This window comes from Cervus canadensis, chromosome 32 (genome assembly GCF_019320065.1).
Source record: "Cervus canadensis isolate Bull #8, Minnesota chromosome 32, ASM1932006v1, whole genome shotgun sequence".
Classification (NCBI taxonomy): domain Eukaryota; kingdom Metazoa; phylum Chordata; class Mammalia; order Artiodactyla; family Cervidae; genus Cervus; species Cervus canadensis.
In genome coordinates this window covers 10,586,076-10,600,103 of record NC_057417.1, presented here as the reverse complement: position 1 = coordinate 10,600,103, position 14,028 = coordinate 10,586,076, and the positions used below count along the sequence as shown (strand labels likewise).

The following is a 14,028-nucleotide window of genomic DNA, read 5'->3' as shown; positions in this document are numbered from 1 at the left end:
GACCTTGGACAGGTCGCTTGACCTCACTGGAGCTTGATGTTTCAGGGCACAGACAAAAGTAGCTCTGTGGCAGGACTGGCAAGGTTCCCTTGCATACTCTAAGACTTCGTGGTAATTGTTACCGATGGCTAAATCCCACACGTTAGAAGAAGCCAGAGAGAGACAGAATCTACTGGCTCATACAGCCAGAGAAGATGGGTCTGACCTCATGTGTAGCTGCATTCAGAACTTGCCTGATGTCCAGTTCTTTCCCTCCATCTCTAAGCTCAGCTGTTGTCCCAACACTGATCTGACCGTAAGGCCTGTCCCATACTATGCCAACTCAACACCCTCCTCCCCACCATCCACCTAAAAAAAAAAAAAAAAAAATCTCAAGGAAGGACTCTGATTGGCTGGCTGAGTCATGTGCCTCTCAGGGGCCTATCCCATCGCTGGAGGGCAGGCCTGATGATTGGCTGTCCCTTCAGAGCGACAGGGAGGGGAGGGGCTGCTCCCAGAAGGAAGGGTGTATGATTTCCAAAAGGGATAATATGAGCAAATCGAAAAGGCAGCTCTCTCTCACCTCAGGCATTTCTTGCTGTACGGCCCCTCCACTCTTAAATGAGTTTTGAGTTCGCCCTAGAGGTCTTGCCCACCCTGTCCCAGCTCTGCCCTCCCCTGCCAGCATAATACAGTCACCCAGTATTAGAGCTGCAGTAGGAACATTCTCCAGAATGGTTTGAGACTCTGTGAACAACTGAAAGTAAGAAAGAGTGGCAGGGTTATACAGAGATCTGGCTCAGGCATTTTCTGAGCTCACTGCTTATACACAGGAGAGAACTTTGGTTTTGTTTCTAAAATATGTTGCAACCTTTGCGGGAAGGGTGAGGACGTCATCTTAAGAGGTCACAGACCGATTTGTCTGCGGGCCAAGTCAGGGTCATAGGTGTGTTTGGCCAGCATGTGTCTTACTGCTGTTTGAGGTTTATGCTTTTTTTTTTTTTTTCGGTAAGTTGCCAACATTGAAGTTGTTGGTGATGTCACAAAAAGAAGGAATTTGGGTGTCTCTTAAAGTAGAATGGCAGTGCTAGGTCACAGCCCTCATGACAATGGGAAGGTGGATCTGGGAAGTGGTTGCCCTGTGGAACAGGGCACATGTGCTTCAGTTTGCCAGTCTCTCCCACTCCCTTTTACATCCCCCAGCTTACCCCTGGCCTCACACCCCCTGCCTTGCTCTGTGGTCATTTTTGGATCTGGCACGAAATGGCTTTGGGACCAGACACCAAAGACCAGCCAGCAAGTCTCATGGTTTCCCTGGTGGCTCAGACAGTAAAGAATCTGCCTGCAGTGCAGGAGACCCGGGTTTGACCCCGGGGTTGGGAAGATCCTCTGGAGGAGGGCATGGCAACCCTCTCTAGTATTCTTGCCTGGAGAATCCCATGGACAGAGGAGCCTAGTGGGCCACAGTCCATGGGCAGAGGAGGGCATGGCAACCCTCTCTAGTATTCTGGCCTGGAGAATCCCATGGACAGAGGAGCCTAGTGGGCCACAGTCCATGGGGTTGCAAAGAGTTGGACGTGACTGAGCAACTAACACACACATCAAGTCTAGAGACCTTCCCTGATGGAAAGTAAGACTGGCTGGAAAGGGAGAAGCTGGCTCCCGAGCCTGCAGGTGACACAGTGACAGAACTCTGGGGTGAGCAGCTGGCACAGGCTGAGAAAAACATCCTGCTATTGTGCTAAGTCGCTCAGTTGTGTCCGACTCTTTGGGACCCCAGGGGCTACAGCCCGCCAGGCTCCTCTGTCCATGGGATTCTCCAGGCAAGAATACGGGAGTGGGTTGCCATGCCCTCCTCCAGGGGATCTTCGCAACCCAGGGATCGAACCCGGGTCTCCTGCATTCCTTTCCTGGTCATCCCTTCAGCTATTTTACTGATGGGAACACTGAGGCACAGAGGGAAGGGGACAGACCAGGCAAGTTGGACCTCAGTTTCCTGGCTCCAAGGCCAGGTTCTGTCAACCAAACCAAATCATTTCCTTCCTTCCTCCTTCCCTCCCTTCCTTCCTTCCTCGGATCACAAATCTTTAATAGCATCATGCAGCAGGCCCTTTGCACACATCATTCCTTCTGCTTTTTCCCATTCACTTGCCAAGTATTTACTGAGCATGTATTCCATGCAGATGCTGAACTAGATTTGGGGGAAATACAGGTAAAAAAAAGTATAAGCAAAAACTCTACACACCTGGGTACCACTTTGGGCGGGGCTGGAGGCGGAGGTGGCCCTGGTTGGTGCTCACCCACCCAAGGGTCAGTGGATACCCAGCCCAGTGGGTGTGCGGCGCCGGACCAGCTCCCAGTGTTTGACACGGAGGCATGCTGCGTGGACTCCGTACTAGCTTTGTCTCTGATCCATCCTGACCCCAGGCCAGGGCCAAGGAGAGGCAACATCTTGGGGCTACAGGGATGACCAGGGTAGAGATGTGAGTGCAGGGTTAGAAAAATGGCTGAATTAGAAATACTGGAAGGCCTGCTGACCTCAGAGGCTGGGGATAGTGGTAGGCTTCAAAACAGGTAGTAAACTAACATTTGTTTCTTTCTTTGCAAGCAGGGTGGTAATGACTGGCTCATTGTAGCCTTTTGTGCTAAAAATACCAAGTTGTCCCAGGACTGCTAGTTGAGATTTGTCCTTCCCCTTCATCCTGAGGCGGGCTTCCCTGGTGGCTCAAATGGTAAAGAATCTGCCTGCTATGCAGGAGACCTGGGTTCCATCCCCAGGTCAGGAAGATCCCCTGGAGAAGGGAGTGGCTACCCACCCCAATATTCTTGCCTGGAGAATCCCATGGACAGAGGAGCCTGGCGAGCCACAGTCCATGGAGTTTCACACGACTGAGCGACTAACACTTTCAAACTTCTCATCCTGAGGAGATGCTCAGAATATTCTTGAGAGGGGAGAGGGGACTGGAGGCCCAGCTTGTGGTGGAGGGGTATTCACCCCGTTAGCTGGGCTCTGGGAGTATAAAGGCTGACGTTGAGGGGCCAGGGAACGGGGATGTCTCACGTCGTCTCTCTGAAGAAAGAGGCCCAGGCACGCCACTCATCCTTAAACTCACTCACGTGGAGGAGGGCTGGGCCGTTTGCTCTGCAGGGCAACTGGAAACTCAGCTCTGTTAGAACCGGGCCAGGGGACTAGTTGCACAGTTCTAGTAAAAGCAACCAGTGGGTTAAGTCCAGTGTCAGGAGGAAATCTGGAGAAGTCAGTCCATTCCCAGGCTGTGGGTGCTTGACTGAGGGCCTGGCAGCCAGACCCTGTTTGGCTGATGGGAATACAGCCATACACAAGACAGCTGAGGCCTCTCATTCCAGAAAGCTGATTTTTCGGTGGAGAAGACAGATACTTAGAAATTGAAGCCAATGCTAGGACAAAAATAAGGGTCGGGGATGGGGAAACAGAGCTACTGCAGTTGGAACCGGCAGGGAAAGTGTCTTTGAGGAGATGATGCTGAAATGGAAGTCAAGCCTTGGAAAGAGCTGGGCAGAGATATTCTAGATCAAGGGCAGTTTGTGCCAAGGCCTGAGACAGGTGAGCTGTGGATGTGTCAAGGAGCAGAAGGAAAACCAGGGCAAGCCCAGGAAAGAGGACCAGGATGAAGTAGGGAAGTGGGTGGGGGCCAGGCCACACAAGACTGTGTCTAGAAATGGAGACTCTTCATTAAACCATTAAGGATTTTATGCAAGAAAAAAAATTAGTCTACCCACTTGGAGTCTTAACAAGACAGATGAGAAAAGGAGTTGGAGACAGCATGGCTCTGAAGGTGATGAATGAAAGGATTCCATCCGGTGGGCAGGGGTGGGCAGGGGTGGCCTTTATAAGAAGGTAGTATCCTTTTGGCATTCAAGACCCAAATATCCAAATGTGAGTGGCAGGCCATGCCCAGCTCATGATGGAGGCCAAGCCACAGCTCACCAGAGATGCCAAGCTAAACCACAAGCTGGACCACGGGGTGAGGGGCAAGACCTTGACTTCGTTCGCGAGGGCTTGGGTACCTGCACTCACCAAGGGGTTTTTTTCTTTTTACTTTTTGAGTGAGGGAGCGGGCTCTGTGTGAATCATGAGTCAAGGTCTGGGCTCAGGACTTCCTGGTGGCCCAGTGGTTAAGACTTCCACCTTCTAATGTAGAGGATACAGGTTCAATCCCTGCCCAGGGAGCTAAGATTCCAGGTGCCTCAGCCAAAAAACCAAAACATGAAACAGAAACAGTGTTGTAACAAATTCAATAGAGACTTTAAAAATTATCTACATAAAAAAAAATCTTCAAAAAAAATTCTAGGCTCAAATCCCTGCTCTGTCCTCCATGTGTGACCTCAGGCACCCATCACCACCTCTCAGAGCCTTAGTCTCCTCCGGGGCCAGATGGGGACCCTGTGACACCCAGGGGACAGGGAGGTTGAGGGGAGTCGATGAGCTCACCTGTGTGAAGGACTGATCCCAGAGCCTGGCCCTGGGTCCCCGCTCTCAGCACCGCTGAAGCTCTGAAAACCTCATAGGCTGTCAGAGCTGGAAGGGACTCGGAGGGGGCCAGCTCCATCTTTGCATGAGGACACAGAGGCACAGAGAGGGGAGCAGCCTGCCCAAGGCCACACGGCAACTACATGGCGGCCAGGCTCTCCCTGTGGCCAGAGCCTGCCTCTGGAAGGGCCCGTGGGCTTCCCCCTCCTCCTGTCGCTTCTTCCCCCATACCTTTCCCTGACAACCCAGGTCCTGGGATCTCAGACGTCACAGATGCCAGAGCTTCCATCTGTGGTTTCATTCAGACCAGGGGTGCCAGGCTCAGGCTTCAGCAATGATTCTAAACTGGTCCTCAACCAGTTCTGAACCACCTCAGGGCTGGCTGGGGTGGGCTGCCTAAGGGATCAAAAAGTGCTCTGAAGGTTGGGATTGAATCCCAGCCCTTTCATTTCTCAGCTGTGTATCCTTCCCCACCTTTACCTTCTGAGCCTCAGTTTCCTCATCTGTGAAATGGGGTAACACCTGAGGGAGCTTTTTGGAGTCTTTTTCTTAAGGTCACTAATGCCATTCATGGGGGCTGCACCCACATGACCTAATCACCTCCCAAAGGTCTCACCTCCTAATACTATCACACTGGGAATTAGATTCAACATGAATTTGGGTGGTGGGCGGGACAGGGGTGGGGACATAAACTTTCAGTCTATTATAAGGGCCCAGAGCTGATGTCTTCTCTCCCCTAAGGCACACCAAGGCAACTGCATTTAAAAGGAAAGGAAGCGGTAACAAGGAGGCCCCAGAGACGGAGACCCTCTTGCAGCAACAGCGGGGGAAGAGGGGCCCGCTGCTGCGGGCCATCTGGCAGGTGGGCCGCTCCACCTTCCTCCTGGGGACCCTCAGCCTCATCGTCAGTGACGTCTTCAGGTTCACGGTGCCCAAGCTCCTCAGGTGGGTCCAGACCTTGGGTACCTTGTTGAGGCTGGTGGTCCCTGAACGGTGTCCTTCCAGGGCCTGGAGGGCCTTCAACCCTCCTTCCGCCCCTGCCTAGACCTCTGGTGCTTAAGGCACCGAGGGTGGATGAAAAGGGTGCTGAGGAAGAACAGAAATAAATGAAAAAGTGACTCCCCTTTCCCTTGGGGAGGGAAAATGAACGAATTTGGCCTGACTGCATCACTTTGCTTTCACTGTACCACAAAGATCCCCCAAAGCGAGGGGCTTCAAACCACTTCCTTAGCTTGTGATGGTGTGGGACATCAGTTCATGCTGGGCTCAGCTGGGTGGTTCTTTCCTTGGCGGGTTCAGTCGTGTGTCTGCAGTCACCGAGGTGGTCCCAGCCAGGACGGCTCGTCTCTCCCCTGCTGGTCTGTCACCCTCAAAAGGCTGATTTCCAGCTTATTCACGGGGCTGCTTGGCAGGGTCTCAAGACAATGCAAGAGCTGCCTTTTCTCTTGAAGCCGGAGCTGGTTGTTCAGCCCAGATTCAAGGGGTGGCCTGTTACTTTGCTCAAGCTGCCGTAGCCAAGGGCTACAGACTGGGTGTCTTGAACAGAAATCCTTTTTCCAGTGCTTATCTTTTCTACTGTCATTTCTTTCTTTTCTTTTTTGTAAAATTGAAGTTTAGTTGATTTATAATGCTGTGTTTCAGATGTACAGCTAAGTGATTCCATTTCAGCAGACTCTTTTCTCTTATAGGTTATTACAAACTATTGAGTATAGTTCCCTATTCTGTACAGTGGATCCTTGTTGGCTATTATTATTTTATAATAGTTAGTGTGTAGCTGATAATCCCAAACTCTTAATTTATCCCTCCCCCTCGGTAACTTTGAGTTTGTTTTCTACGTCTGTGAGTCTGTTACTGTTTTGTAAGTTCATTTGTATGATTTATTTTTTAGATTCCACATATAAGTGATGTCATACATTTGTCTCTGACTCACTTCACTGTGTGATCATCTCTAGGTCCATCCATGTTGCTGCAGATGGCATTATTTCATTCTTTTTTATGGCTGAGTAGTATCCATCTTTTTTATCTGTTGATCTGTTGATGGACCCTAGGTTGCTTCCACATCTTAACTATTGTTAATAGTGCAATGAACATTAGGGTACATGTATATTTTTGGATGGTGTTAGCTGTAAAGAATCATCCTGCCAAGGCAGGAGACGCAGAGATGAGGGTTCAATCCCTGGGTTGGGAGGATCCCCTGGAGTAGGAAATGGTACCCAATTCCAGTATTCTTGCCTGGAAAATTCCATGTACAGAAGAGCCTGGTGGGCTACAGTCCATGGTGCCTCAAAGAGTCAGATAAGACTGAGCAACTGAACGCACGCACACACATCTTTTTGAATTATAATTTTCTCTGGATATACCCAGAGTGGGATTGCAGGATCATATAGTAGTTCTATTTTAAGGAACTTCCATACTGTTCGCTTCCCCTGGAGAAGGGATAGGCTACCCACTCCAGTATTCTTGGGCTTCCCTTGTGGCTCAGCTGGTAAAGAATCCACCTGCAATGCGGGAGACCTGGGTTCGATCCCTGGGTTGGGAAGATCCCCTGGAGAAGGGAAAGGCTACCCACTCTAGTATTCTGGCCTGGAGAATTCCATGGACTGTATAGTCCATGGGGCCACAAATAGTCAGACTTGACTGAGCAACTTTCACTCACATTCCTACCCCCTCACATACTGTTCTCTCTAGTGGCTACACCAATTTACATTCCCAGTAGCAGTGTAGGAGGGATCTCTTTCTCTTCATACCCTCTCCAGCATTTATTGTTTGTAGACATTTTGGTGATGGCCATTCTGACCAGAGGATGAGATGGTTGAATGGCATCGCTAACTCAATGGGCTTGAGTATGAGCAAGCTCCGGGAGATGGTGATGGACAGGGAAGCCTGGCGTGGTGCAGTCCATAGGGTCGCACAGAACTGGACATGACTTAGTGACTGAACAACAAAGTCTAACCAGTGTGGAGTGATCCCTCATCGTAGTTTTGATTTGCATTTCTCTAATAATTAGCAAAGCCGAACATCTTTTCATGTGCATTTTGACCGTCTATGTGTCCTCTTTGGAGAAATGTCTATTTAGATCTTCTGTCCATTTTTTATTTGGGTTATTTGTTTTGTTGATATTGAACTGTGGGAGCTGTTTGTGTATTCTGAAGATGAATCCCTTGTTGGTCACGTTGTTTGCAGATATTTTCCCGCAGTCTGGAGGTTGTCTCTTCATTTTTGTTTCTGGCTTCCTTTGCTGTACAAAAGCTTCTAAATTCAATTAGGTCCCATTTAAACAACAGACATTTTTGTCTTCACATCACCAAAGCTAGAAGTTCAAGATCAAGTTGTTTCCCCTGAGGCCTCTCTCCTTGCCTTGAAAACAGCTGCCTTCTCTCTGCATCCTCACACGGTCCTTCCTCGGAACACACGCACCTCCGGTGTCTCCTTGTGTGTCCAGATTTCCTCTTCTTCTAAGGACACCAGTTGTCCTGGATTCAGACCCCTCCTAATGGCCTCGTTTGAACTGAATCGCCTCTTTAAGGGCCCTGTCGTCAAATGCACGGTCATATTCCAAGGCGCTAGGAGTTAGGACCTTAACATATACATTTTTGGGGGACACAACTCAGCCATAACAGGTGAGGATAAAAACTCCGCCTGTCGATTGGAGATGTAAGTCATGTTGGAAATGAGCATGGACAGTGGGAGAAATAGTTGCAACCACTTCTGCAAAAACAGAAGACCCTCCCGTACTGTCTGGTCCTCCAGACCTGGCCAGGCTTAGGCAGAGGCAGTAGCCATGGGCACCCTCTCTCACCACCTTCTCCCTCCCTCTCCTCCTGCAAGCCTCTTCTTGGAGTTTATCGGGGACCCCAACACCCCGGCCTGGAAGGGCTATCTCCTCGCCGTGCTGATGTTCCTCTCCGCCTGCCTGCAAACATTGTTTGAGCAGCAACACATGTACAGACTCAAGGTGCTGCAGATGAGGCTGCGAACGGCCCTCACTGGGCTGGTGTACAGAAAGGTGAGCCCCGGGGGAGGGGCGGGGCCTTTCCTCTCTTTCCACCCTGTCCCAGTTTGCACACAGACGTCCCAGCCAAGAAGAGCCATGTCACTGAACCATCACTCTCATCTGCGCCCCCAAGCACACTCATTCATCACTTTTCCCATAGTTGCTCACACTGCACTCTCACCTTCTTGGTTATTTCTGTAAGACCTTGCGTGATCTGACCCTGAGACCTCTCCTGTCTGATTACATCACATGCTTCCTTCACACCTCCTTCCCTTTCCTCTAGCCTCACCAGTCTCCTTTCAGTTCCTCAAGCATCCTCCTACCTCAGGGCCTTTGCACATGTGGTTCCCACTGCCTGGTCACCCTTTCCACAATTCTTCATGCAGTGAACTTCCGCCCGTCTCTCTGTGGATAAAGGACTAACCTTTGGGCTGTGTGGAAAACAGATAAAGGTAGACTGTCAGCTATTTTACCAGGTAACACTGCTTACAGTTGAAATGACCCCTGAGCCACTGGGAAAATGGAATCTGGGCTGGAAGCTCTGTCAGTGAACTGTGACACCTGGAGGGAAGCCAGCGCTTTGGGCTTCTCTCTGTGCAGTCGTTCTTGGAAACGAAGCCCGTGAGGCTGCTGCCGTAAGACATGTTGGCCCCTCTGGGTCTGCAGCCTCTGAGCCAGGACGACCCAGTCCCCCTGAGTCCCTTTCTCACACCTGAGCTGTCACCTGGGCGAGGAGGGGAGCAAAGGGTACAGCCCCAGGGTGCCGTGAGTGGCTCCTGAGTTTCTGACCACGTGGCTCGCTGGGGCTGGGTGTGGCCTGTCCCGTCTTGTGAGTCCACACGTGGAGCTGAGACTGCGGGAAGGCAGCCTAAGGGCTTTGCTCTTCCCATTTTTTGGAGAATTTCAGGGCAGCCTCTTCATCTCTTGATGGGTCAGGCCGCCCAGTCTGCCCTCTGGGCTGCTTCTGTATTAACCTGGTTTAAAATTTGTTTATTTATTTCTGGCTGCGCTGGGTCTTTGTTACTGTGCTCGGGCTTTGTCCAGTTGCGGCGAGCAGGAGCTACTCCCTAGCTGTGGGGTTTGCGCTCCTCATTGTGATGGCTTCTCTTGTCGTGGGGCATGGACTGTACTGAGCAGGCTCTGTAGTTGTGGCTCACCAGCTCAGTTCCCCGAGGCATGTGGATCCTTCCCAACCAGGGATCAAACCCATATCCCCTACGTTGGCAGGTGGATTTTTTTAACCACTGGACCACCAGGGAAGTCCAGCCATGCTTCCTTATTTTCTGTGTCTGGTGCTTTGACATCTGGGGCCTTGCTGACCCTGGAGGGACTGTCTCTCTGTCCCTTCTGAAGTCAGCCAGTTCTTCCAGATGGTAAGTGACTCATCGGAAAGCATGCCTTTCACATGCAAACCAACCAACCCTGACTCACACTCCAGCCGCCTCCTTTTGGGGCCCTCAGCCTCTGGCCATTGTCCCTGCCCTGATCACCCCAGGGCCAGGTTTAGCAGACAATGAGGCCCAGTTCCTATGCCCAGAGCAGCTGGAATTACTCAAACTAGCCGATCCTAAGCCTGCTAACCCTGTCTGACTTTCCCATGAAAACCACAGCAAGCTCTTGCCTATGGTTCATCCCACCCTGCCCCACCCCAGTGCTTCCCCAAGTGGCCCCCCCATAGTGTAGAGTACCCCTTTCTATTGAGATCGTTGAGTGTAATAAACCCTCTTGTCAATAGTGTCTTCTCTGGTCTGTGGGCTTGCCATACTTAAATAGTAATAAAACCTATATTTTAAAACACTTCATGGCACTCATCATAATTACTATTAAACAATGAACTGTGTAAATCTTTCATTTTGTTCCCCAGCTCAAACTCCGCTCCCAGGAGATCAAGCACCTTGCCTCTGTTGACCATAGAACTCAGAGGGAAGCCCAGAGCAGGTGCTCAGTAAAGATTTGAAGATTTTTTTGGAGAATTTCTATAGTTGGTTGTTTCCAGCTCATCATTTCACCCCCTCACTTCTTCCCTGACACACCCAGCAGAGAGGATTGCAAGTAGAATGTAGTATTCAACAGGCTGGAAGGGGTCCACTGTGACTCCAGAATCAGGGCAAATTTGTGTCTGTTAGAAAACCAGGTTAGTTTCTACAAGACACGTTGAATGCCTGGGAGGATCAGTCTAACACTCTGTCTAGCCTCTGTTATCCAGGATTCCAATCCAGACCTCTGGTTTTGGGAAAGTTGGTCAATTTCTCTGTGCCTCAGTTTCCTTGTCTGTGAAATGAGATTAATAATTATCCATCTCATTGATTCTAGTTTCACTTTTTCTTTCCTCTTTTAATCAAGATGTTTTAATTTATTGAATAGTTGGCATTGATTTTTTTTCCCCCAAAGTGATACAAAAATGGTTGTTTACTTGCTAAGTCATGTTCAACTCTTTTGTGACTCCATGGACTGTAGCCCGCCTGGTTCCTATATCCATGGGACTCTCCAGGCAAGAATACTGGAGTGGGTTGCCATTTCCTCCTCCAGGGGATCTTCCTGACCCAGGGATTGAATCTGCGTCTCTTGGGTCTCCTCCAGTGGCAGGTGGATTCTTTACCCATGCACCACCTGGGAAACCCTATGTCCTAGGCACTGTGCTAAATAAATGAACATTTTCATCATTTTTTCCATGATGGGACACAACAGACAGCTGCATGGAACAGGCACAGTATGTGTTATTTAATCTAAAACACTGTGGATAAAATACGTATTTTATATATCAGGCTTCCCTGGTGGCTCAGTGGTAAAGAATCTGCCTGCCAATGCAGGAGGTGTGGGTTCAATCCATGGGTCAGGAAGATCCCCTGGAGAAGGAAATGACAACCCACTTGAATACCCTTGCCTGAAAAATCCCATGGACAGAGGAGCATGATGGGCTATGTTCCATAGGGCTACATAGGGCTACATTCCATAGGGTCACAAAAGAGTCAGACATGGCTAAGCCTGAGTGACTGGGCCCAGAACAGCACAGCTAGGACGTAGCTCTCAGCAGGTGGCTACCATTATCATCATAAATCCGAGGTTTTGATAGAGTGTGTTATTGTTATTGTTTCCAGTACTTTAGGGATTTCACAGTATTTTCATTTTTGTTTTCTCCCTGGATTCTTACGGTGGTCCTGGGAGCTGGGCTTAGGAGCTTTTATTAGCCCACTTTACAGATGGGTAAGCTGAGGCTCAGATGGTAAAGAAACCTTCCTCAGCCAGCAGGGGCAGCAGAGCGCAGACCCCAGCCTGTGGGAGGCTGAGCTCTTGCTCAGTCCAAGCTGTCGGCCTCCCTCCCTCCCTCCTAGCACCTCCCTTCCTCCCCGGGTCTCCCTGCCTCCACAGGCATTCCTGCCTGCTCACCACCCCGGCTTCCCTCCGACTCAGGTCTCCATCTGCCCGCCCCTCCCAGGTCCTGGCTCTGTCCAGCAGCTCCAGAAAGTCCAGCGCAGTGGGGGACGTGGTCAACCTGGTGTCTGTGGACGTGCAGCGGCTGACCGAGAGCGTCACCTACCTCAACGGGCTGTGGCTGCCCCTCGTCTGGATAATCGTGTGCTTTGTCTACCTTTGGCAGGTGTCCTGGGGCGGAGGGAGCGGGGTTGGAGCCGAACCCTCATCCTCCTCCTCCTCCTCCTCCTCCTCCTCCTCGTCCCCTTTAATCCTGTCTCTGGCCGCACCCTGTGGGCTGATGTCGTGGCCAAAGTCTCAGGCCAGGGCGGCCTTCACTTCACCCTGGGCAGGATGCTCACCTGTCTGGGCCTCAGTTTCCTCGTCTGTCAAATAATAATGATGGTGGTGATGACATGGGCACTTTGGGGGTGTGATGTCGGGGCTTCCCAGCTGGCGCTAGTGGTAAAGAACCTGCCTGCCAATGCAGGAGACGTAAGAAACATGGGTTTGCTCCCTGGGTCAGAAAAGTCCCCTTGGGAAGGAAAGGGCAACCCACTCTAGTATTCTTGCCTGGAGAATCCCTGGGCGGAGGAGCCTGGCGGGTTACGGTCCACAGGGTCACAAAGAATCGGACACGACTAAAGTTATCAGTAACACTGGGGCAGCAGCACCACCACCACCACCAACTACAACAGAAATGAAACAGAAAGAAAATTTAGGGGCAGGAATTTACTACTTAGTTTTCAAAACGCATAAAGTAGCCAGCCACTGGGGGCGGGGAGTGGGGGGCGGAATCAGAACTTAGTTCTGACTCCCTTACATCTGTTTTGTGATGTAAGACTTTTTTTGGTTGCCTGCGCAGCTTGTGAGATGGTATTTCCCTAACCAGGGCTTGTACCTGCACCCTTGGCAGTGGTGAAAGCTTGAAATCCCAGCCACTGGACTGCCAGGGAATTCGCTTCTTTTAAAAATTTTAATTAAAATCACAGACGTTGCAGTGAGCTCATACCCTGCTTTTATCACTTGCTAGTTGTGAAACTTTCCCATAACTAGCCCCTCTGTGCCTAATTTCCTCATCTACAAAGTAATAACGACATATAAACTCTCTCTGGAAAAAATGCTACAAATGCTAACCCCAGTGCCCACCCTTCCCATTTTACCACGGTCTCCTGGTGACTTTCTGATGTTAGGGACCATCTGCCAAGAGGCAAAGTGATGGGTGGTGTCGTCTGCAGGTTCACTGGGGTCATTGGTCAGCCTGCTTCACTGCCCCGCATTTTCCCCTGTGTCCTTCCCCGCTTTCGCTCCAATAATAATAGTTAACATCTGTGTACTTGCTGAGCATGCTGTGTGTGTTGGGTCGTGAACTGCAGGGTGGCAAGTCAAAAAGCATCCAGGCTGCAAACTTTTATGGGAGTGGGGTGGGGTGGGGGTGGAAGCAGCAGCAGAGGTACAATAATGATGAGAACACATAACTGGTATTCTGGAATATTCCACACACTCACAGTTATTTAGCCACCGATACACCCACCCAGGGGCCCGTAAAACCCGGCATGCAGGCCAGATTCCTCCACCTGCTTATGTGCGGACCTCAAGCTGTACAAAATAATCAATAACTTTTCCAAGAGAGACCCTACTGCCTCCGACATCATACCCTGCATATGGAATTAAAGAAAGTGCCTCCGCCCTTGAGTTGAGGAATTCAGTGAGCACTTAAGACAGCGAGACCCAGCTGTACCCTGTAAGTGTTTGTCTTGTTGATTACACATGGGGGGTGGAGCACTTTAAAGATCTTCAGCTCTGCTCCAGGTGTGGGTGTCAGGCTCACAAACTTGTCCGTAGAGGACCAGGTCAGATATTTTTTTTTATTTTTTTTAAAAAACTTTTTTATTTGGAAGATAATTGCTGTACGATGTTGTTAGTTTCTGCTGTACAAGTCAAATCAGTCATGACTCTATCTATCTATCTATCTGTCTATCCATCTATCTATCCATCTATCTATCTATCTATATCCCCTCCCTCTTGAGCCTCCCTCCCACCCTGCTTCCCGTCCCTCTAGGTCATCAGAACGCCAGGCTGGGCGCCCTGTGTTACGCAGCAGCTTCCCCCAGCTGTCTGTTTTACACATGGT

The 14,028-nt window shown here is 50.3% G+C and overlaps 1 protein-coding gene across 1 annotated transcript in view; it reads left to right on the top strand.

Moving 5' to 3' along the window:
• ABCC6 (ATP binding cassette subfamily C member 6) overlaps positions 1 to 14,028 on the top strand; it is a 64,554-nt gene that overhangs the window by 11,645 nt on the left and 38,881 nt on the right. Inside the window, exons 8-10 of the mRNA XM_043456430.1 lie at positions 5,231 to 5,434; positions 8,318 to 8,495; positions 11,920 to 12,081. Coding sequence (XP_043312365.1) covers positions 5,231 to 5,434; positions 8,318 to 8,495; positions 11,920 to 12,081 — 544 coding nt within the window. The remainder of the gene's footprint in view (positions 1 to 5,230; positions 5,435 to 8,317; positions 8,496 to 11,919; positions 12,082 to 14,028) is intronic.